This window comes from Ambystoma mexicanum, chromosome 7q (genome assembly GCF_040938575.1).
Source record: "Ambystoma mexicanum isolate Mex_15411 chromosome 7q, UKY_AmexF1_1, whole genome shotgun sequence".
Taxonomy (NCBI): domain Eukaryota; kingdom Metazoa; phylum Chordata; class Amphibia; order Caudata; family Ambystomatidae; genus Ambystoma; species Ambystoma mexicanum.
Window position 1 is genome coordinate 411,246,744 of NC_090941.1, and position 25,163 is coordinate 411,271,906.

Sequence of the window (25,163 nt, forward strand, 5' to 3'; positions counted from 1 at the left end):
TCTTTCCAAGAGGTCAGTCCTTTCTCTGAGCTGGCCCACTTCCTGCCATATTTCTGCCAGCCCTGAATTGAGGTCTGCTCTCATCAGTTGGAATTGATCATTCAGCGCCTCAATGCCCTGGGGCTGTAGTGCGCTCTACAAATGTAAAAATAAAAATAAAATAAATGAAAAGCTTTGGCTCGTGTTGACTGAAGACTCAACATTTCCGTATGGAGGTCTTCCCGGGATAGGAGCCTGTCCGTCTCTCTCACAGTTTGCTCTCCCTGATTTGTCATGTCAGGAACAGTCTTGCTCAGTCCCCTTACCTCACTCGGGGCCCACAATGCAGGGAGGGTACCCACTGGTTCTCCGGCCCCCGCCGCCTGCTTATGGCCCTTCGCCTTTGCCTTCGACATGTGCCCAGCCCCTCTGGGCTCCAGTTCTCTGTGTTAAATCTTCCAGGTTCCGAGACCCCACCAGCTCCTGCCCAGACCCCCTGGCACAGCTCTTCAATCGCTACCACGTGCCTTCCAGGTTTGAGGGGTTAGGAGACTGGAGCACGGACCCCACCCGCTAGGGAGCCTGCATGCTGGTTGCCACCCCGATGGAGCTCCACCGTTTTCTCTAATGGGGGAGCCTCTTGAATTTCTCCTTGCGCGAAGTGAGGTGTGTCTGTGGGCACGCCACTCTCCTCCGGGCCCTCCACCCCCAGGGGCCACACTGCTGCACTTAGTTATCCACAGGTATCCGAAAGTCTCTGAATGTAGAAGAGTGTCAAAGTGTAAACACTTCAATAGAACTTCCCTGACAAGCAGCTGGAGACCTGTAATGACTTAACAGGGGTTTCTCATCATTTAATGTTAAAGGATTTGTACCGCGAACTGTCGCCACCGGAGTGGTCCCCTGGTGCTCTGGCGGGAAGGCCTCATCCACCAAAACATTTACAGTTCTGCCCTGACTTCAGCCCGGGGGCCCCCCGTCCATGCCCCTTTATTCCTGTGTACACGGCTGCGCAGTGGGCCCAAGCTTTGTCACCGGGCACTGGAACCCTCTGGTGCCCTGCCCCCCTTTGGTCACGCAGCAGTCCTCCATCCGCTGCTGGAAATCCAATTACTTTCTCCAGTACTTCTGGGGCCTTTGCTGTTCTTGTCAGTCCTCAGGTGGCGCGCCACCCTAGGGAGGGGTGTGGGGGAGAGTCACCCGATTCCAGCTCCCTCCCGGAGCCCCTCCAGTCTCTTCTCCCCACAGTTGCTATTAAGTGCGGCTGTTACCTGCTGCCAGCAAGCACGGGCAGGGAAGTGCCCTTCCCGGTCCGCGCCGCAGGACCGCTCACTGCTCTCCTCTGTCGCAGCGCTCAGCGGGCATCCTTCTCAGCCCCCCCCTCCTCCTTAATCAGCGAGTGATATCCGCAGCCCTGCCACCAGCAGCCCCCGACAGGGCTAGTCCGCCTCAGGTCACACACTAAGCTTTACGGCTCACGCCTCCCCACTCCCAGCTGCATCTGGGGACCGGGGGGGAGGTGGGGCGCAATGGTCTTGGGTGGTGGGGAACCCTGTGCACACTTTTGTGCCTGCAGAGCTGCTGCCGGCACGTCTGACTAGTGCCGGTGGCCATCTTTAGTCCATCATCTCTTTCTAAGCGGAGGAAGTCAAACTGTCCATCAAATATCTAAATATTAATTTTCCCCATAGGATAGAAGAGGTGTTTAAAATTGGAATGTTTCTGGATTAAAAGTGATTCTTCCAAAATCAGATCTCGTCCCTCTAAATGAAACTCCAAGTAAACTGATTGTATAATCACCATAGCATTAATTGGGTTCCGAAATACAATAACATATTTGGGGTTTAAGTTTTCAGGGATGCATCCAGATGGTGAAATCTAATCATCTCAAATATTTAGGACATCTGGAACCTACATTTTGCTATTGCTGTCGGTTTCTTTTTCCTTTTTCATCCCCCCTCTAATCTACAGTCGTTCCTGTTCAACTGATTTGGGGATTTAAACAGGCTCATATTAGATGGCAGACTCTTGCCAGGCCATTCTTTCTTTTTAGCTGCCCAGGTCTAATTTGCCACAGATTGGCGCTCCCTATTTGGTTCTCTCCATATCTTGACGAGAAAAGAGTGGTGATGCAACCTTTCTCTTTTGGTCTTTTTTGCATGGTAATTGTGGGATGTTTTTACCCATGCATCCAAGCCCTACCATAAAACTGTGCGTTACTGGCATTGAAAACATCATGATGGCCAGAACTTCCCAGAGAGTGCACAGGGAAAACATGAAGAATAGGCTGCCACCCATTTTGCCTATGTTGTGAGCACAGGAAGGCACTGCCTAAAACCACCATTGGGCTACACACACAGTAACCTGAAACCATTGGGAATGGCAATGCTGATGCCAAAAGCAACCCAAAACTGTGGGGAATTCATTTTCTTAATGTCAAAAATGGATGAAATACCGGTACTCGCCACTATCAGAAATGCAGCGTTTTAAAACCACCAGACTTTTGTGTAAAACTGAACAGAGGAACCCAAACCAGGCCAAGGAAAGACTTGCTAAGAGGTGGATACAATGTAAAACTATATTCTGAAATGACTTGAAGAAAGTAATTATTTAATGTATATGTAAAAATTGTAAGTTTGATTTAAACTGGGAACTAAAGTGACATTTAGCTGAATTCTGCCTGACAACTACCCCCGACAGGAGAAACCTGCTCAGCCACTCTTCCCAGGCCTAGCTGCATCCTGCTTCCCCACCAAAAGGAGATGACACCTCTCTGATTAGATTAGGGGAGGGGCACCTCCAGAACTTTGGGCAGAGACACAGAACAATGCACTGTCCTGGGCTCAGGCAAATGTTATATTGGGGGGGTTGTAAAATGGCTTCCTCTTGGGGGAAACTGGGAGGGGCAGTGCCTCTGCTAGCAGCTGAGCTTGGGGGAACTGGATAAACCAGTTATTCCACCCTGTGATGTTGGAAGCCACATCCCTTTTTGACATGGGCATAATTTTAAAAAGATAGATAACTCATAGTGCGGACTGGTCAAAATTATATAAAATAATATCATTATTCTTGGGATTTTTCCGTGCACATTTTAAAAGGTGTTAGGACCCTGTGGGATGTTCTTGGGGATAGTAGCGGAAAAAGGGTTGTTACTCCAAATGTATGCATGTTAAAAATCTGACACTTTATCATCTGAAACCCATATCCCCGGTGCACATTTGTGTAAAATCTGGAAAGGTTTAGAGGTTGTTATATGGATGAAAAGGGGAGAATTCTGTCATCAGTGGACACAACATCGTACAAAGACAGGGATCGGATGGTTTGGTGCTACAGAAAATATGTTAACTGGACCTATAATATGAGAAAAATGGTACATAGATAAATATGTATTTGGGTCAGAAATAGATTTGTGTGCAATTCAACAATGGGAGGTTCCTCTGACCATAAAACCTACAGCATCACTCTGACACCATTTCTTCCCCCCCAATCAAGGGAGAGAGGAAAGCTTGGCCAATGATAAGTGAGAGGGGCAGGCTTAGCTAGGCCCAGGTGCACACCCATGTTCAAAACACAGAAAAAGGGCCACTGAAACCCAGGTAGGGAATTCACTTTCCACTTTCTTGCGGGACGCTTTGCCGGGAGACTCCAGACTTCAAATCCATCAACCTCCAGAGATCCAGAGAGACCAGAACTGTGTAGTGCTGAGAGCAGAACCAGAGACCAGACCGCTGTTCAGAACCACCCGCCGGAAGTCCCGTCCAACCTGACCAGACCTTGACGGCTTATTTCAAAAATATAGTGTGAGTACTCACTGTGCAAAACCAATTTCTTAGTTTAAAATAATCTAATCCAAACTATTGTAGCCTATTAGAACTGCCTCCTAGAATCGTGTCATTCTGTCATCTTTAAAACTGAGAACTGTCATCTTTCATTCTGAGCTTTAAAATTTCAAATATGAAAAACTACGTTCACAATATCATCCGTATCTCCGGAACCGTTTGTGCCAACTTGCATCTTAAAGCTAAGATTCTAGGCTTTCCAACGAACCTAGAACCGACTTCTTACTCCTTATAATGCCTCCGTAATTACGCTCGACGTGCGCGAGTAAATTTTCTGCGATTTGACATTTTGCACAATTTCAGCCACGTGTAAAAATCGGCAGCTTCTTGCTTTCCTTTGCTAAAATTCGTTTTAACCTGCTGGTTACACATAGAGCATTGCTAAAGTGAGCCTGAACTAATATAAACTAGATATCACCCACCCTGAACCTCTAGAGGGAATTAAAAGCATTTTTAGCACATTTCTCACTTCATTGTCATCACATTCAAAGCATTCTGGGCCTGTGTTTCAAACCTCTACCTGTTTTCCTCTAAGCTTGCTGGGGGGGAACTGCATTTCATATTGCATTTTGTTGGGATTCTTGAAGACTGTGTGCTCTCCTTCCATTTCTTACGTTGCATAGGGGGGGGGAGTGAATTGCCAAGGAAAAGTGATTACATTGGGCCTCATTATAACTCAGCCGGTCCGGAAATAACGGTGGCAGTAAACCCGCCGCCACCGTTGTTTCCGGACCGCCTGATCCCGACTCCTGCCGGCGGGAGGTGATGTTCCCGCCAGGTCTGACCTGGCGGGTTTAACACCGCCCGCCTGCAGGCGGCCGAGGAAACACCGGCAGCATTACGAGATGCTGCCCGTGTTTCCATGATCCCCATTCCCATCGAGTCCCATAGGACTCGATGGGAATGGGGATTAACACCATTCCGCCTCCGTGATTCCCGGAAAACCGGGGTTGTAATACCCCGGTAATTCCGGGAATCACGGAGGCGGAATGGTAATACGAGTCCAGCGGTAACCAGGCGGTTTTACCACCACGGTTACCGCCGGACTCGTAATGAGGCCCATTGTCTTTTGTTGAAGCCATATCAAGTTATTTTCTGTACTGCATTTCATTCATCATTGCGTTTCCTTGAACCATATAAAGCATTCTTTCCCACCTTATTCTTCTGTTACTATTCATAAGTTACCTCTTGCTACTTACTGCTCATATTCACAAGTGTAATATCCATTATCAATTTATTTATAGAAGTGTGAAATATTTATATATATATATTGTTTAAATTTTCAAATAAACCTTTCAAATTTGCAAAACAAACCTACTTCTTGGCTCAGCGGGGTCGGGGGGATTCTGAGAGAGGGGTGTTATACAAGGGTTCATCATCCAGATTATAACTTGCCATAAAAATATATAAATAAGGGCTTCCCTTGGGCATCCCAGACAAGGCACTGACTTAGTGGGATTGCTTGATTGGAGTTACTTACATAATACAGTCAAATCCTGGTAAACAAATTTGTTGCAGATTAGCAGTACCTAATCCCTTTTATGGCAATATAGATTTATGGAGGATTAGTGATTTGAGCCGTACTGATGTTTTGGGTATTTTAAAATGTTTGGTCTCATTGTGGAATATGTCAACTGAAAGATAGGTTCCCAGAGGGTAAATTTGTTTTTAATGGATTATTTCCTCCCAACGGATTTTTCATCTCAAGAGCCAGCTATCTCTGAAATATTTTAGCCACCAAGGGGGTGCAGCACAGCTCACCGTCGGCTCCATAGTGCCTTTGCGCACCCCATGCCGGAGCAAGTATATATCAAGGTGCCATGCTCCATAACTTTAGTTCCTTTTTTCTCACACTCTGCTCACTTCTAGAAAATGCCACTACATCTAGCTTACTGTGTCATACCTATCCCTCCCCCTGAAAGCTTTGGGCTACAAGGCCTGGTCAACTCCATAAGGCAAATATCCATGCCGGGCCCACACATGGTGTACTTACTGGCTTGGGAAGGATCATGACACATAGGATTGAAGCTATGGAGAGTCCATGAACTCCAATTCCTTCAGAGGTTTTCTTTGCTGCAAAACGTGTTGCCTATTTCCACAATGGTGGAAAGTTGACATCTTCCAAGTCCCTGGATGTGTATCTGAGGTGCCAGTGCCTTGTCGGCACAAGAACACGCCTAGGAAGAAGTGCAAGTCATCACCGGACTCTTTCAGGCATCACTATGCATTGTCTTCCAGGAATCTGAATCCTCATTCACACTCCTGGGATATCTCAGAGAAATGGCCACTTACACAGAGTGTACACTTCTCCACTAAGTCTTCAACTCCAGAGTTGTGGGAGGCATTTTGGCAGCAGATGCTTGACCTTACTAAGGCACTGGAGGCTTTGGCTTTGGCAGCGACTGCAGAACCAAACACGGTTTGTTAAGATGGCAGAGATGAGAGCTTCATCCTCTGCCCCTACCCTATCTGCGCCAAGGCCTCAAAGAAATACTATTCCTTTCAATGGTGACCAAAATAAGAAGGGAGATTTCATCCCCAATAAGGAGGATCAAGACCTCCAAGAAGCGAGGGGTTTGGATACTTTTGCCGAACTGTTTATTGTTCCAGCAACTCTACCTAGCAAGCCCCACTTTACGTTTTAGAAGACGGTTGCCAAGGTTGTGGAGACATTGGCTTTGCCCGCTCCCACAAGGGCTAAACTCCAATTTGACCTGACAGACACCTTCCCCAAGGGAATCCCTTCTGCCCTTAACAATGCAGTCACAGCTTCTGTTTTGGCAGCCTGGGAGAGGCCTGATTCGATCCCTGTGGTGGATTAGGACTACAGGGCTGAAGACCACATCCTTCCTATCTCTGCCTCCTGGCAGGTAGAGGAAGAAGCGGGATGCCATCGGCCACAATATCATTGCAGCAAGAGCCTTGCTTTTAGAACGTTCAACACCACTTGTGTATTGGCAAAATACACGTATGGTGTTTGAAGCATGATCTTTGTTGCAGCCGAGAACATTCCTACTGAAGAGATGAAGAGTTTCAACTCTCTTGATAGTGATGACAAAGAGGCCGAATGCCAGATGTTGAAGTCCAGAACGGACACGGCCAACTGTTTGGAATTTGTGATGGGCTCCAGGTCTGTTCTACAGTGGCATTCCTGGATGAAGACCTCCGGATTTTCTCCTAACTCCTGGAAATGCCGTTTGACAGGAACAACCGGTTTGGCACAAAGTGTGGCAAATAGCTACATGGATTCCTAGCTTCAAGCCCACAGCTAAGTCATTGTGTTTGGCCATTCAACAGCCTTCTACCTCAGTGCAGAAGCATCTTTTTTCAACCCTCCCAAGCTTTCACCCATCGTGACAGGCCAAGGCATCCTCTGGCAGCTACTATGCTGATCCACTTGTCCCTGCACCTGCCACGGTAGAGGCAGAGGTGCCCAGAAGGGTGGCTTCACTGCCTACGCCATCTCCACACCAGCACACAGTAATTGTAATTGTTAATTTATAAAGTGCTTATACATAGGTGGGGTGATTCAAAGAGGGAAGGGAACAAGGGAATGGAGTAATCATTGGCAACAGTGGCATGCTCCTATAAAGCGGTATTCCTCCATTTGACTCCTGTGGGTGGGAGGTTGTCCCTGTTCATTGAGGAGAGGCATTGGACCACCTCTGATGCTTGGGTCGTAATTCAGGGCTATTGCATCCCATTTTTTCTATGCCCAACAGAAACCCCACCTTCTCCTTCCTGGCCTCCATACCCTCCTCTATACGAGGAGGACAGTCAACTTCTGAAAAAAGGTACTGTCGAGATGGTGCCTAGCTTGGAACGAACTTGGGGGTGATGCTCTTGTTGTTTTCTGGTTGTGAAGAAAGACAGGGGCATGCGTACCATGATGGATCTGCATCTGTTGAACCTGTCCATACGGAAGGACAAGATCAAGATGTTTACCTTATCCCCATACTACAGACAGTGGTTGGAGTGGGCAAGAGCGGTTGGGAGCGGTGCTCCTCTACTTTATTTTATTAAGTTTTACTCTTCCTATACTTTCATTTTAAAAAGAAACTATTCCGGAATGGTTTCATTTTAAAATAAGTGTAGGAAGAAGTTGGAACTTGATCTTTCACTGCACTGAACATTCATTTAAGCAGAAGGTGCGTGTATTTGGGTGTTTGTATTGTGCGTGGGATGGGGCCTGGCAATGGGTTTTGAGTGGAGCAGGGGCAGGCCAGTAATCATAGTTCCGCTACTTATTTTCATACACTTCGACCACTAACTACAGACAACCAAAATGCAGGACTGATTTGTGCCCCTGGATATCCAATACGCCTATGTCCATGCGCCAATCCATCCCAAGCCCACTACCAGTTTTGAGACCTGCTATTCAGTCATCCCATCGGCAACAAGGTCTTCAACAAACTGCTACCGCTGTGTGAAGCTCTTTATAGTAACAAAGGTGTACATTTCTTCCTCTGTCTGACAATTGGCTAATTCGGGCGTGCACCCCAGAACTGGTGTCAGAACATCAGTAATGCACAATGCGGTCTCTTAAACAGATTGGGCTTCTAGTTTAACTTCAAGAAGTCTCAATAACTGTCCCAGTGCCTCTAGTCCTTTGGAACGGTCTTGGACACTTGCCTGTGCAAGGCTTCCCTCCCGAGGATCGGGTGGTGAACATCCTTCAGCTGGTGCATGTTTTTATTCCCAGAGGGTAGTCCCAGCCTCCATCTTTCTGTGTCTTCTGGGCCTCCTGCATCTTGGTGCCAGAGGTCCGATTACACCCAGGTTTGCTCCAGAGGCTACTCCTTTGTCGGTGGACTCAGTTCCATGGCAACATGCGTTTTTCAGGTCTTAGACAATGTGTCTCAACATCTCCTATGGTGGTCCCTATTGAAACAACTAGCTGAGAGGGGCGTTCCTTCGCCAACACTGGTTCCAACTGAATATGGTCATGGATATGTTCCTGAAGGGCTGTGGACTCGGATCTCTGACAGAATATCAGGAGCACATCAATTTGCTCCAAATACGGGTGTTCACGCTGGCCCTGATTTTCTTCTCTCCCTTTGTGTAAGGTAAGACTATGCTGGTTTCGACAGACAATGCAGTGCCCATGCACTACATAAACAACTTGGCTGGTCTGGGGTCTTTGCCTTTGTGCAGAGAGGCAACAAAGGCAATGTGGTTCTTGTCTCTGGAGTAGGACATGTCTCTAATGGCAGCCCATTTTTCCAGGATGTCTAACTTTGTAGTGGATGCAATGAGCAGACAGATGGGAGATCTGCCCGTAAATTCTGGAGGAAATCTTATCTTATTGAATTCCTCAATTGGACGCTTTTGCTTCCGGTGTGTACAGGAAGTGGAAGTTGTTCTGCTCCACAGAGTTTCCTTTGTGGGGCGCTATGATGGACGCCGGTCCTGTTGAATAAAATTTCAATCTCCTCTATGCGTTCCTACAGATCCCTGTCATTCCGCTTGTTCTTAGGAGCCAGCAGCAGTTCGGGTCCACTTTATTCTGATTGCTCTGGACTGGACCCCCAGGATGCTGGCACGGCTAGACATGTCCTCCTGCCTTTCTTAGCATCCCCAAGCATGGGTGGAACTGCTCTCCTGCTAAGCTCATCCATCCGAGCTGCAGCAGCCTGAAACTTAATGCTTGGCTGTTGAGGTGTTTATGGAGTTGGTCTTATCGGACTACGCCCTGGATGTACTCCTTTCTGCACAGAGACCTGCTAACAAATCTATCTTTGCCTGCTTGTGGCATTGCCTTTCCGACTTGTTGTCTAGAGGCAGTTCTTGACCCTTAGATAAATCCAACTTCCTCTGTACTGGATTTCGTGCTTTCTTTGGCCATACAGACCTGCAGATTCACACTTTGAAGGGATTCTTGTCTGCCATTTTGATTTTTAAAAGGTCCCCTCAGCAGGACTCCATCTTCATCATTTCCAGTCTTATTCAGTTTCTGCTAGGTTTGAATAACCAGTTTCCCCCATGCTAATTTGTTGTTCCTACCTGGGATTTTAATTTAGTTATGACTTTTCCTATGGCAGTACCGTTTGATCCTCTGCATTAGTGTTCAGTAAGACTACTTCCCTTCTAGTGCTTTCTTTTGTGGCCATCAATTACGCGAGATGGAGGGGTGAGCTCGAAGCTCGGTTTGTGAACCTCCATACTAGCTGTTCTCTGAGGAGAAGGTGACTTTGTGAATGATTCCGTCCTTCCTGCATAAGGTTCATCTCTCTCAGAAGATCCATCTTCCTGTATTTTTTCTTCTGCCATATCCCTCTAAGATGGGAAAGTGTCCCTCAGCAGCAACTTGTGTGTGCTCTGAGTTGCTATGTATCACAGAGGAGAGAGATCTATCTGGAACAAGTGAAAGTCCCTTTTTCACTTTACTGAAAAGAAAGTCGCTTTAGAAAGACCGCTCTGAGCAGTGTTTCTAGAGCGACCTGTAACTCCCTCAGCTGTACACAAGTGAGCGCAGGGGCTGACAGGAATGGCTGGGCAGGAAGAGAAGACTGAAGTAAAAAGGTAAGTGAGTGCACCTGTGTTGGATAAATGTTTGTGTTAACAGGGCTGGGGGGAAGGTGTAGGTTTGTATTTTGAAGTCTGCGTGGGTGCGAGGAGTGTGTTTGTATGTGTTTAGGATGGGTGGTGAAGAGGACTGGATGCACAGGAAAATAGAGGAGGGAGGTGAGTAGTGGAGGGTTCACAGGATGAAAACCCCCCGATTTAACTGACATTCCCGCCATTGCGGTAGAGGGCGGGTGATTGACGATGAGTGTTAATCAGGGGTAAAACCCCTGGAATTGTGATATTTTGGAATATTGAGATCTGCAGAAAATCAGCCGCAGCCTTCAAAAGTAAAAAATATCACATAGAACCAGAAACCAGCTCTTTGTTGGTTACACGGTTGCCCATGTGGGCAGAATTGTTAATGAACAGACCCTGTCCAGATAGATCATTCTTTTCATCTCTGAATGTTAGGATATCGCCGGGAAGGATGTGCCTCATCATATCAGGAATCATTTGACGAGGGGCTTGGCTGGAACCTATACCTGCAGGGGGAGGTGACTGGGTCCCTTTCTTGAACATCTGTCAAGTAGCTATGTAAGCTTTGCTGCACACGTTTGCCAAACATTACTGCCGGGATTCCCTGTCCGGGTAGCAGGATGCTTGCTCTGGTTGAGTTGTTTTCCAGAGTTATTTGGTTGTGTTTCTCGCTTTCTATCAGGTAGGTCAATGTTACCAACAGATTTGTCTGTAATATCCTCCTCTTCACTTAAATAATGGAGATCTCCTGGTTCCCCTTCCTCCTCACCTGATGTGGTAGAATAGTCCAGCTTCTTTCTTCAGGTTTGTCGAGCGTTTGGTTTCTTCTTTTACAGCAGGTAGGGTCTGCCTGGAAAGGAAGCCACTGTGACACTAGGTCAGGGAATCCCCAGTGGCTCCCCTCCGCGACAGCCGGTAACGTTGCAAGGGGAAAAAGCCGGTTGGCATAAAAAACCCCTCTGGTCCTTATGTAAATAGGATGAATTGTAGGACGAGTGGATGGTGGCTTGGCGAGGATAGTAGGAGGCAGATTGCGCACTGTCCGAGGAGGCAGAACTGGTACTAGAGTCGTCTAGTAGCGTAGGTTGAAATGCGCCAAATAGAGGAGCGAACAAGAACACTGTCCAAACTGAACACAGGCTGAGATCCTGAGAAGCAGTCCGATGGAAGGAAACGGGAGCGAGCCATGGGGGAAAAAACAGATGGGAAGGGAGAGAAAGGGCGAAAGAACAGAATAACGGGGAGAGGCTGCGAAACAAGGGGGGGAAGAAGACGAATACCAGGAATGAAGGTGAGAAGCGAATAGAAAAATAGGAGCGGGCGGATCACCGCCAAGGGAAGTAACACAGAGCGCAAGCAACAAGGAAAATCCAATAGTTGCAACGCGCCAAGTGTAAGATGGTAAATACACTCGGCAGGGGCCATGTTGGAAAACACTAGACCGCTCCTCACGCCTTGGAGAAAACGTGGCGGAGAAGTCTAATGGCGGCCGTGTTTCCACCTCTTCCACACTCGCCAGTCACCCATAGTCGTGACACTTTCCTCCCTCCACCAGATTTCTTTACTGCTATGGAAGTCTATCGAAGATGAGGAGTTTGTGGGAGGAAGAAATCCATTAGAAATCATATTACTTTCCTGTCGTTAATGATCTTTCTGATAGAATGGTATTTTCATCCCACATGCTACTTATCCCCCTCCCAGCATGCCCTTTACTCTTTTCTCTGGTCCCTTCACTGCTTGGCACTAGGAAATAGGGTAGAACGGAGATCATGTAGTGTGAGGGCTCCATATGTACTGAGCCCAATGCCAAGTCTAGTGTCTGGGCGCCCAACGGAGCTGACATGCAGCCACGCTGCATCCCGTGGTAGTGGAAAATGTTTCTAAAGTCAGCTTACACTGAATAGAGAAATATCTAAGATGAGGGATCTGTGGGATGAAGGACTAATCCATCAGAAACAACATTACAAAGAGGTAGGTTTTACATAACAATTGAGGTTTTGCACCCATTTGCCTTTGAAACCTGTGGGATGTCTATTGGGTGACTTCAAACGTTTAAAAACAGATCTATATGAATTCCTATTTTTGGCAATAGTGTTTGCAGCAAACGCTGGTGACATTTAGTGGAAAAAAACCTTTATTAATGTCAAAACAGTTCACAGATCTTTGTAGTGTAATGATTGCAATTAGACCTTTTGTGGTATGGTGCCAATTTAGCAAAGTCCTAGGAAGATTTGGTCACCACTTTAAGCTTATGTTCTCCACAAATCTCCTGACATTGGTTCTTCTGTATTTGACATTAACATTATCCCTATGAATGTTAATGGGATCTTCTTTCTTACTTTGTTTACTTATTGCTCTCTGTGGTTGTGCCTATCTGTATCTTTTGTTATAGTTCTGCTAGAAATGCATTTACCATGACTTACAAGTATATGAATAAGTAAATTGATGTTGAACAGACTAATACATTTATGCAACAGCTATGCAGCTCCCTCTTTGATTGCCACACCTCAACTAGATCAGTAACCTACGATCATTTTGCTTCAGTCTTTTCTTGTCTTTTGTTAGCCAGATAGTTTCATCCTGGCATCTACTCTGTGGAACTTCTCTGAGCTCCTTTAGGAAGTGAACAACTTTGTCCTGAGAGTGGTGGTTGTTTTCTGAACTATATGTACAACAGCTTGATAATTAGTCTGTGCCAGATAGCCTAATGAGGATTACCATGGAAAGGCTTTGTGTCTGGGCTTTCTAGGTGTTTTAGAGAATTCTGCTGGTCCCTTAAAGACCATGAACTGCTTGTATATTGTATTAATTACTGCCTCCTTCTCCTTAAAGCTTTCGTAGGATAAGATGCAGTCAATATGTGGCTCATCGTGTGGCTTTTAAGAGGAACTTGATGCCTTTGTGGGCCCTGGAGAGCATTGTGGATCTGTGAATGTCCTTTTTGTGATCTTCCTGGGCCTCCTCTGTTTTTGCTTTCTATAGTGGTCCAGGATTTCACACAATTGAATCGGATCCCTCTAGTCTAAATGTGTTGGTGCAGACATGAAAGGTGTACTGTTGGTAATTAGTCAACCTGAAAGCCTAAAACTGGCATTCAGTTCTCCCGACATTGTTAAAACTAGTCACCAATTCTGATGCAAGCAGGTCTTATTTGGGCACTGCTTCATGTCGGGTGAGGCATTCAAGACCATCTTTATCCTTTCAGTGGTTTGGCATAGTTTTCTAGAGCAATTGCTATTAAGTCTGACATGGAGAAATCCTCCTTTTCATCTAACTCAAATAAGAGGGGAAGCAGGTACACGTCTGCGCAAAGAACTTTGCCAAGTTCTGCTAGAATTTATGGGAACACTTTCTGGTAAGGTAGTTTACAACACATTATTTCCTTCCAGTAATGGCAAATTTAGTAGTGAAATTTCTGTATGAGGTACAAGAATGGCTCTAACCACTAGAATATGGACCTTCTCCTGGGTCAAAAGGAAAGGATGAAACATTTGTCGTGCTGGGTTCACCTTAAGTGAATTCGACTGTGTCAAATTCTGGTGTTACAGAGGTCTTTTGGGAGAAATTGCCGGTCTTGAGCCATGGGAGCATGTTGAATCTACAACTCTACTTTACTGGTAAATGGTGCTAATGTGGATCCTGTTAATTGTTCACTATCCGACCTGGTAAATATTTTACCACCCTTAACCCTTGTGATTTTGCTTTCCAAACCTTTACAGCTCAGTAGTCACTCTGTGGCTATGGTAAACCAAAGCATGAATGCACAGGTTTACAGAAGTTAGTGTCACTTTCTTCTCAGGTGACAGCCATACTCCAGCTGCAATGCACCAGGAATTTAAATGTGTTTCTGAAGGTCGTTTTCCGGTGACCAAACACATCCTTGTTGTCTCTGACTCAGTTTGTCAGTTGGACACATCATTTCCTTCAGGATTGTATCCATATGAGGGTGTCTGAAGTCTTTGGTAGACAGTTCACTTCAGTGGGTGTGATTTTTCTTTATAACAAGGAGAAGTTGTCCCTACTCCAGTTCTGTATTCTGTCCTAGTTTTCCCGGAAGCCCTGTGTTGTCTCTGGATGAAAACTGAAGGGTGTTTGAGGATAGAACCTGTTTCTTGTATTCAGGCCCCGGCAAGCAACTTTGATATCTTTTCACCTTATCCTTTTCATCAAATTGGGTTATGCAGTTTGCAGATATTATGGTTATGCCCGAAGTGACCAGTTTTCTTGGCTGTAAAGACTATGCGTGTCTTCTCTTCAGGGTGGCTTGAAGACACTTTGACGATAGCAGATTGTCCCAGGCCTTTCACCTGGAAGAGCTTTTATTTTAAGTAGATTGGTCATGTTTGCAGGTATGGCATGCACAGTAGCTAATGTGAAACTAGTTTCTTGCAGTAGAATTGAGATTTTCCAATCTTTTACATAGAAGGTAAATATGCATTTTCTCTGGAGGTGGATATTCTATTTCATTCCAATCCTAAACCCCACCATCATTCTGATTCGTAACTTGAAGGTGGTATTTTAGTTTGCCTTTTTTGCTTTCTCTGAGTTGCAAGCAAGTTATTGTTAACTGATTTGATTTATCGTGCCAATGCTATGTTCTTCTTTGGTGGATTGGAAGTTTGGAGCCTCGGGTTGGTTGAGTAACCTATTACTTTTTTTTCACAGCTCAGTAAGTCCTTTGCTTACTGTAGTCTTGGATGGACCGCCCAGGTTGTTGCTTTATCTACACTTCGGAGCATCAAGAGGGAGCTGCATAGTTGTTCCACATATTTATTTATTTATTTATTGCACATTGCTTTTGTTGGTGATGTAATGTTGGTCCGCTGAGGAATTGAAACACATTAAAGAAATATGTACACATAATATATGCTTCCTAGTCTTTCATAAATCCTGATTTTCTTGTACCCAAAACCTCAGTCTCAATGTTCAGATCTGTAACTGGCATATCTATGTGCATGTTTTTGCTTCAGCCAGATTGGAGCTGGAACATGAAAGCTCTGTTGATAGTTCAGTATTAGGATAGTAGTGCGCAGGATAATATGCTAGATGTATATTTTGATAGATTTATAGAACTTACTGTTCGTATACTGGTTATGACGGTCAGGTGCCTGACCCCATACCATATCCTGCAGGGGACTCTGCAACCGAGGGGAAAGCGTGCCTATCTGCGCCTGGTTGCCAAATCCATGAATTACCTGAAGGCGGTAAAGGCCTCCTTCCTAATCTCTGCCCCATACTCTTAACCAGCAGACACCTTTTCTGATGAGCTAGGCTGAAGTGTTTTTGCCCACCCACAAAAGCCTATGTCTCATTTTGGTCAAGGAAGAGTGTCCAAGTGCCACCAAGACCACTATGATTGCCCATAGTAAATGCCCCAGAACAAATCGGAAAAGTCCAGGAACTGTGAACCATTTTTTGCTGCACCCCAAAGAAAGAATCGAAGTGATGCTTTGACACCATGTGGAGCCTGCATTTGCACCACTGGATCCCTTGCTCCAGGAAGGGCCCTCAGAGAAAGGCACAGAAGTCCAGCAGGTTCAGAGTAGACCCTGATAGGAGTCCAGTATACAAGACCGTTCCGTGGGATCCCACATGCTATCAGAGATCCACACAAACAGTACCCAGACTAAGCCGAGAATCTAATGTATGCTTGACAGTGCTTCCAAGAAGCAGTGTTACAGCTGAAGACCTGTGAACCACTGGCGGGGCTAAGGGATGAAGGTGTGACTTTTACCTGAATCAAAGAAGGCTACCAAGGCTTTTAAAGCTTCCAGATTCTACAGACCTACACCTTCTAGGGCAAATTAAACGAGCAGGAGCCAGCCCAAAGTCTCTGCACAACTAAAGAAGTTTCTAGCCAATAAAAGTTTCCAGTTGATTGGGCCATGAGATGCGAGGCCTTTGCAAGGGCAGAGTAAGTAACTGTTTAAGAGGCAGACAGCCAGTACCAGGGCAGAGATCTCTGGACTGAGAGTACTGAGGTTTGAGAGAGCTGAGGACCATGGGAAAGCTTGGAAGCCAGAACAAACCTTTGACCCTTAGACATCTAAGGCCTTAGAGGCTCTGAAGCCTGACACATCTTAAAAAAAAAACTAGGATTGGTAGATAGTGAAATGGATGCTTTAACCCTGTATATTGAGCTGTGTACTGTGTTCCTGGACAGGCACCATATCCTTTAAGATTGGGCTGACCTGGAGGTAATCCTTTGGAGCAGGAAGAAGCAAGACAATCTCTATCCTTCTGGATGGATTACAAATTGCAACTTGGGCACTATGTGGCTTGGACTGTGAATGTGGCAAAGAAGGGTTTATAGTGACTGTTTCGACAGTCAAAGTGTCTACATACAAAAGTTTCGACACAAAAGCCTCGAAAACAAAAGTTACGAATGCATTTTTTTTTAATAGGGGGGTTCCGCCCCTTACCCCCGTTTTCTTTTTAAAACACATGTTTTTTTCTATACGAAAAAAACCTGTAACATAAAAAAAATGCATTCAGAACTTTTTTCTCGATGCTTTTGTGTCAAAACTTTTGCATGTAGAAACAATTTTTTCAAAACTATGACTGGACACCGCAAAGAACTTAGTCCATAATCCTAAAGTGTCTATTGTAGGGGAGGCATGGTATCACAAGTATGACACAGACACAAAGCATACAGTTTGTAAAAACCTTTATTAAAGTTTCTGGGTTTGGAAAAACTCATACTTTGCCCTATAACTAGGATAGGAGTAGTCTCGACCATCAAATAATAAATAAAACAGTCCTAGTAGAGTCTGTCAAATAAAAATGGGCTATGCTAACGAAACCTAATGCCTGCCCTATCTCTTGTATAAAGGAGATATGTATGTAAAGGAAAATTGGTGTTCAAATATAAAGAATAAATGTGACGGAAGAAGCACTCCTCCCCACTTTAGACAGCATGGTGTAAGGCAGCACCCGCAGGCAGGATGACGCAACCGGGCTCTGGTTTTCAACAATAGAACAGTTCAAAAATGTGGATTGAGGCCCGCCTGGCCTTCCATGTGAGTCTTTCTTTCTAGTCTTCCAAACAACGTTCAACAAAGTTCATGCAGGTCCCCCTCTGTCAGGCTCAGACCTTGCACAACACAAGTTCAACAATACTTAAGGGGGCTCCCTTCCTCCATCTTATTACACTTTGGGTCGGGCTCAGACCGTTTTCGGATGTCAAAGACTTTCAAATGTGTGTGGTTTTCTATACAGACCTCTGCAGGACCACTTGGATTCAAAGTTCAACGTTCAGCTTTTTACTCTCTCCCCTTCTCTCAGGGTTAATTCTGATCACTTTGCTTTTACAGTTCATTCACTTTATCCCTACTTCCTTTCGCCGAACCACTACATTACTCAATATTGCTGGTTTCACTGCTATCTTTACTTCAAAGTTTGTTCACAGGTCTGCCTTTCTTTGCGTCTCATCCACACGCGTGCAACCTTCACTTGCGATATAATGTTGCAACTCCAATCTTTCCCTAGCAGACACCGGTGTCTCAGGTCACTTGCCAACTCACCGGCTGTGTGTGTTTCTTTCTGGTCTTTACAGTTCATGAGTCAAGGTTAGTACCACAGGCTTGGCCTCACCTCCCCAACTCTTCTGTTCATTCGGGAGGGTTGCTGGCATCCTTGAAACCCAATTCAGCCTTCTGCTTCGTGATTTGGCCTTCTTCACGTGTCTTTCATGACTTTTTAGAAGCAACGACCTCCTGTAGGGAGCTCCTGGGGTGCTCGACCCGCTGCTCTTGTCCCTTGGTCCGTCGTTCTGCACCAGTAGGTTTGCTTATGCCCCGGAAGTTCTGCTCTTACTCGTGTTCCACCTTGCTCAGAGTGTCTCTCTATGGATCACCTTTTATCCGTGTGAGGAGAGCTAATTGTTATCAGGTGTATGCATTTAAAGTCAAGTGCTTGACTTTGCCTGACCCGATTAGCGGGACATGTCCTGTGCTATGTATAAGAGTTAGTCTTGTTACTCTGTGGCCCTCGGCATCAGCCAAGTGTTTGTGTAGAAGGAGGGGCAGTTGGGACATCAGAGAATCTTAAAAAATAGGATAGGTTAGGTGTACATAAAAGGGGGAAAACTGCGTCTCGCCCTCGGCTGCCTCAGCCCCGCTCCACAAAGACCACTAACCCAGGTGATCCTCCCACACTGGTCCACCACAAGCGTCTGGATCTAAAGGCGATGGCTGTGCCATGTCCACCTGAGTGAGAAATCGCTGGGGACTAGTAGGTGAGACACCCTTTGGTTTCTCACACTACGTTGTAGTCCTGTTCCAATCTGCTTAGACAAATGGCAACACAAAGCTCATGCCGAACTTTGAAAAGTATACCTCAAGCCCAAACTGAGCTCTACCCATACCAAATAAAGGTCTGTCCTAGTCAACTGAGCCTGTCGGAACCTAGCCCAGTCAGTAATTAGTAAACCAATCTCTTGTCAGCCTGGGTCGTTCCACCCAAACTTACCTTGAAAGTTTCAATGCTCTTCTGACAGTCTCTCTTATTAGATACTTTCAGACTTCGAGTAATGCATTCCTCTACAACACTTGTAAAGAGAAACCGAATCAGTCCTCTAATCCAGGGATCTGACCCATTCACGCAGCTATATTTGTAACAAATTAAAATCGTGCCCTCCAATATGCGAATTGGATTCACAGATTAGGTACATCACCATAATTTCGTTCTTCAAGCGTGAAAGAGCTATAGGGCACTCTTTCTAAGTAAACAAAGCCTCATCTTGGAATATGTATCCAGAGGAAGTTTGTCAAATCATGCCCTTCCCATTGCTGTGGAAAAATAAAATGATGCAGTTTGTAATTGATTCCTACCTCCCACAAATTCCTCCACTTAGAAATACACTCTCCAGTGTTTGTCTGGACTGCAGCTCCACTCACCGTCATTGGCGCCCGATGATAGCATACCGCATCGAAGTCCCTGGGTTCAGAACCTTGTAGCAAAGTGCTCAGGGTAGAGAAGCTGCTGCATGAGTCTTGTCCTCATAACGAGCTCAAGAAAGATGAGAAGAAGAAACACCACCACAGGTGGTCCTGCGTCAGCGACTCATGGAGGCAGCACTTTTCTTACTTTTCCTCCACTAAGAAACAGCCACTCCCACTCTAGGGAATATACCTCTCCGGAATAACAGCATTCTAATTAACCACACCGTAGCAATGGGAAGGATTTACGCAGAAGATACTGGACATCTTCGCCAAAGCACCAGCGGTAGCAGTCTCACTGGTGTAGGAGTCTGGAACTACTGTGCCTTCTAATGCTGGCAGAGGCAATCCTTCGGCAGGCAAACACATGCCTTCTAGCTTTGTTCCGGCCCCAATTTTTAAGGCCACTATTCTCTAGCTATCTAGGGCCGCGTTGCTATGCCTTCGGGTGCCAAACAAGGCTGCTTGGGTTTGGCGCTAACACCTCACTGGACTTTACTCCGGGTTCCATTGTTCACAACAATGGGTCAAATATGCAATTAGGAAGGTGACCCTGTCCCTTGTGGGTTGGATCCCATGATTATGGAGAGGTGGAAGACGTCAATGCGCACAGGCAGAGTGATGTTTTGATCACCTTGGCCTCTGACTCGCACAATACCACCGGATTGGACACTTAACCTGAGCTTAATTTTATGCAAATGTCTGCATGTTAAAAGCCCAATGTTTCCTTTCAGATGACAACCAAAGCGTAGAGACAGGGTTGTGTGCCCCATCAAAGCCTCTGGTCTAGTTTGATCTCACAGACTACCTGGAACAAAGTACTTCCATAGAGGTACACTTCAATTTAATCAGCTATTGCTGATCCTGTAAAGGCGGCGTGGTTAAAACCTGCTCTGGCTATTGACAGAAATTTTGCTCAAAGTAATATCCCTGCTCCCATGAATCTGTGCTTCCTTTTCAAGTGCACTCCTCCGGAAAGTCTGTTGGATCAGGTCTCCACTGTGGGGACCAAGGATGCTCTTGGGTGCCAGGTTTTCATGTCCGGCAGTCTGGTGCTCTGGGCTCTGAACATGACTTGTGCCCTACCGAACTATCCCACACTTTGTGGAGTGTCCTCTGAAATGCTGATGAAAATGTACCCATGCACAAGATGCAGATTTCGACATTATGGTGGAGGGTGGCTTTGAAGGATCATTCCAGATCTTGTACTCGGACCTGGATATAGCTGATTATATGGCTTGTTTGATGGCACCCTGAAGGCATTCTTAGCTGAGGAGGTCTGGGATCATCCCAGACATCCAACCAAAGCTCCTGTATGTGTTGTTTGCGTTTGACAACCTACAAGGTTCTAGGTTAGTAGCATCATTCTGTCTCTTCCTACAGATGAGTCATTGCTTCATTTTCTTTCCTTTGCCCACAGGGGCAGAGATGAGGCATCCTCTGCCAAACACATTTTTCCTTTTTAGGGTAGGGGCAGAGGTGTCCCAAGAAGCATTGTTTGCACCTCTACAGTCCTCTGTTCCGAATTTGGTCCAAAACTACTTTAAGTTAGATTTACCTCTGCAGTGATCGGTGGTTTTCGTATATATGTCCAGGCGGGGCAGAGTACCACCTGTGGTGACAGGGCCTTATGTATCATGGCACAGGGTTATAGTCTCTTGGTTCTCCACTGTCCCCCAGACTAAACCCCTTTCTCGCCATTCCCCTCTCCAAGGCTGAAATCTGTTGGTAGAAAATTAAACATCTCATAACTAACCAAGGCCGTGATAGAGCATGTTCCCGCCTCAGAGAGTAAGGGGTTGCTTCTCCCTTATTTCTCTGGTTTCCAAAAATAACAGCAAACCAGTCTCCCACTATGAATCCTAGGTGTCTGAATTTGTGCGTGTGCAAGAGCTAATTCCAGATGGTCACCCAGGCTCAAATTCGCCAGGCCCTTGAACTTGGTCACTTGTTGCTGTTAGTGGATCTTCAAGATGCATACTTCCATGTGTTGGTCCATCTAAAGCACAAGTAGTACGTGAGATTTGCAGTTTGGAAAGCCCATTACCAGTTTCGGTCCTGCCCTTCAGTCTTTCCTCTGCCCCAAGGGGTTTAACCAGGCTGAAAGCTCTGGTGGCACACGTCTCAGGAGAAAACGGATTCACATCTTTTCCTACATTGATGATTGGGTCATTGACACTTGCACCCCAGAGCTGGGTCATTGACACTTTCACCCCAGAGCTAGTGGCAGCCTACCTGCCCATTACCACATCTACTACACAACTTGCGCTTCTCCCTCACCTTCAAGAAGACTGTGGGCTTCCACCTCAGTTGCTCTGGTTCATCATGCATCATGGGGGTTCTGAGCTCAGGCAGGGTCTTTTCTCCCAAAGGCCTTTCAGATGGTTGCAGGTCTTCCAGCCCCTGATCCAGCTCCCAGCCTCCACCTGTCTGTGCATACTGGGTCTTGTGGGCTGCTGCATTTTCATGGTGCCAGAGGCTTTCTTGAGCAGGAAGTTGTGCCAGTGGCTGCTTTGCTGTCAGTGGCGTTTCAGGGCAATATGCCAGACCTTTTACAGGCCTTCAAGAAGGTGTCACAGGACCTCCCATAGTAGGCCTGCAGACGCAACTTGCTAAGGGGGGCGGGGGGCATTTTCAGCACTCTTGGCCTCAATTGATGGTAGTCACCGATGCAGCCCAGATGGGTACACCTGAACAGTCTAACGGTAAGTGGGCTGTGGTGCCCCACTGAGGCAGGAGAGCACATCAGCACTCTTGACCTGCAAGCTATGAAGTGGGCCGGGCTACTTTCCTTCCGTTCACTCGAGGCAAGTGTCTCTCAATTCTGGCTGATGAGACTGTGGCAATGAACTACCCCAACAAAAGATGTACTGTGGGATCTCCGACTCTGTGCAGGGAAGCAACGTGACTGTGGTTATGGGCCTCAGAGAACAACCGTTGCCACTTGGCAACTTGTGTTGCTAAGATGAAGAACATGTTTGTGGACACTTTGAGCAGGCATTTGTCTGTTTCCTACGAGTTGGAGCTGTGTCAGGAAGTACTGGTTGCAATATTAGCCTCTTAAGGGATCCCTAAAAGGACTAATTTACCCCCAGTGTGAACCAGAAGTGCATGTTTTTCTTCTCCATGGAGTTTCCTCTGCAGGGAGCTTTGGTGATTCGTTGATTGTCAAGGGGAACATCGATCTGCACACTGTATTCCTGCTGATTCCTGTCCTTAATGCAATTTCTCAGGAAACTCCAGGTCTACCTTCACCTTGATCGCACGGGACTGTGCCCTGTGTACGTGAAGCTTCTGAACAGGTCAATCTGTCTTACCAGATGCCTCCTGGTGAGGGTGGATCTCCTCCCCAGTCAGACCAATGGTCTCCCAACTGAACCTGGGCAGTCTTAGCCTTCATGCTTGGCTGTGGAGGTGCAAGGAGTGGGATCAGTCTGATGTCCTGCAGTGGTGTATGTTTTTGGCATAGTGCAGCATGATGCGTGTGGACTCTTTGATCTGTCTGTCCTCTGCGGCTCAGGATTTTCTGCTTTCACTGGCCCAGAAGGACTTTCAAATTAGTAGTATAACTGGGTACGAGGCTGCTGGTTTGGCCATCAATAGGGCCCCAGAATGGGGCTGGACCTTTACCATCCTCACCGTTGCGCTGTTTTTGCTTGTTTGTGTAACCAGTCCCCACCACACTAGTTCATTATTCTTGCATAGTATTTACTTTTTGTTTTAATGTTTCTCATGGCAGCAATATTTGAGACCATGCATTCCTGCTCCTTGAGGTTACTCACTCTTAATATGATTTACCTGGTGGTTGCAATCACTTCCCCAAGGAAGGTGAGTGAGTGACTGCCCCTTTCTGTTAAACTATAATACAATTGGGGTAGAGGCACACTCAAAATGTGTTTTTTCCAGCTTTTTTGGCTTTCCACTGGGATCAAAGATTTAGTTTGGAGGTCAAAGTATATTTCAGGTGCTCCTGAGAGGATATTGGCTACAAGATCACTGACAAATGGCAAAGAGAAAGCTGGTCTCACAAGATTGGGAGACAACTACAGAGCACTCTTAATGCTGACAATGCAATGTTATTTCAATGTCCAAAGTAATTCATTTCTTCAACAAGAATTATTTAATGACCAATGATCAATACAAAGTAAATAAGCAAATAATACATCAGTATTGCATACAATCACTTGAATTAGTAGAGTTCATATTATAAACATAATTTTTGGTCACAAAATGTTCAAGAAAATAAGTGTTTTACATAATACAGGGTAATTCACAATAAATACATTATTCATGGGTCACTTAATGAAAAAGAAAATTCCATTCGTGAAGAAAACTGCTGTTTCTTTCAAGGAGCCTATAGTACTGGTGAAAAACATTGTACTGAAGTGTTTCTCCTTCTGTCTATACAATACCGTTTCGGGCTGAGCCCTTCATCAGGTGTGAATGGTGAAGTCGGTATATGTAAAGTAAGTGAATGAAAACTAAGTAACATACCTAAGATATGTGTTTAAGTGTAGGTTCAAAGTTCATCTGACCTGAATGTTCGGTTTTCTGTACCAGAAAGGGGAAGACTTTATGAATGGTGTCGCTCATCAAGGTGGAGTAATTCGAGCATAGTTCATGTAGGTTCTGAAGGCTAATATGATATAAAAAATGGGTCTCAAAATATATTTTTAGAAAATGAAGTGAATGGATGGCCAGGCACGGGATCAGTCGCTGTCAAATAGCGCTGGGTCCCATGCCTGGACCATCTTTTGTTACGTTTAAAATAACTAAATTGATTATACTTACCGCTTAGCCGTGGGGAACACGAAATAGATAGTCGAATAAGACTCCGTGCTTAATGTTGTTGCGGTACCTATAACGAAATATGTAAGTCTCAGGCTCATTTCTGTAATTTAGGGTACAACATTGCTGTCTTGCTAAATCAATATTAAGCACCACTTAAAGTAACTTTCTGTTAAGCTGCCATACTTGGTCTTCTCCTGGCAGGTCCTCCTTTATTTTCAAGTATATGTCCGATTTTCATCTGTCACAGAAGATCCATCTTTTTGTTTTCTACCCTGTGCCTTTCATGTTTCATAGTCTTCACCACAAGAGGGCTCTCAGCTACCAGGTGCCTTGGATGGGGGACACAAGGAAGAATGACAAGTTGTTTGTGGGTTATGTCTGTGCTGTTGCTGGCAGGACTGGTGCTAAGCAGACCCTGTCTTGATGGATTTTCCTCTGAATTTTTGGGTGCTATGATTTAGGTGGGAAGATGGTGCCTTAGTATTTCATTCTCAAAACTGCAAGGGCCGTGGAAGCTGCCTCTGCATTCCAGAGGGTTGTCCCTATTAGTGAACCTCTGTCACATGGGTATGTGGACTTTTCTGCACAATCTCCTAGGCTTATTACTTGGACTCTTTATGCGACTAGGGTGCCCATCTGGACACCCGCTTTGCTTTTCTGTGCTCCAGAGCGCCTCTCTCCTCCCTTCTCCAGGTTGTGTACTACTTTGTCTTTCTGAGATGGGGAAGAAATCTTTTAGAAGAATCAAATTACTTAATCTTTGGTAATTTTATTTCTGATTGATAATTGTTTGCTCCCACCAATTCCTTGGATCATCCTTCCAACCTACAATTCGTTATGGAGGTTCTATTCACCTCTTGCAGTTCTGTGGTTTCTCAGCAGCTTTGTGAGAGTGGGAAAAGGGTGCAACTGATGTCATTGGGCACAGCTTTTTGTATGTATACCACCCTGGACGTCACATCCGAAGTAATTAACTCCACCGACGCAGAGCGTGTGTGTCCACTGGTACCTGAAATTTTCGTTTAAGCCAGGCTGACACACAATTCATTCTTTCTTGTCCCTGGATAGGCCC

The 25,163-nt window shown here is 45.7% G+C and overlaps 1 protein-coding gene across 7 annotated transcripts in view; it reads left to right on the forward strand.

Annotated features, from left to right (window-relative positions):
• Window positions 1-25,163, forward strand: part of DIAPH3 (diaphanous related formin 3) — a 2,562,783-nt gene that overhangs the window by 2,099,193 nt on the left and 438,427 nt on the right. For 2 of the 7 annotated variants that reach the window (XM_069640498.1, XM_069640499.1), the window contains one exon: window positions 15,027-15,224. The exons of the other annotated variants lie outside the window; for them this stretch is intronic. In XM_069640498.1, coding sequence (XP_069496599.1) covers window positions 15,027-15,034 — 8 coding nt within the window. In that variant the 3' untranslated portion in view covers window positions 15,035-15,224. Of the gene's footprint in view, window positions 1-15,026; window positions 15,225-25,163 lie in introns of those variants that run through there. 7 annotated transcript variants of the gene reach the window in all.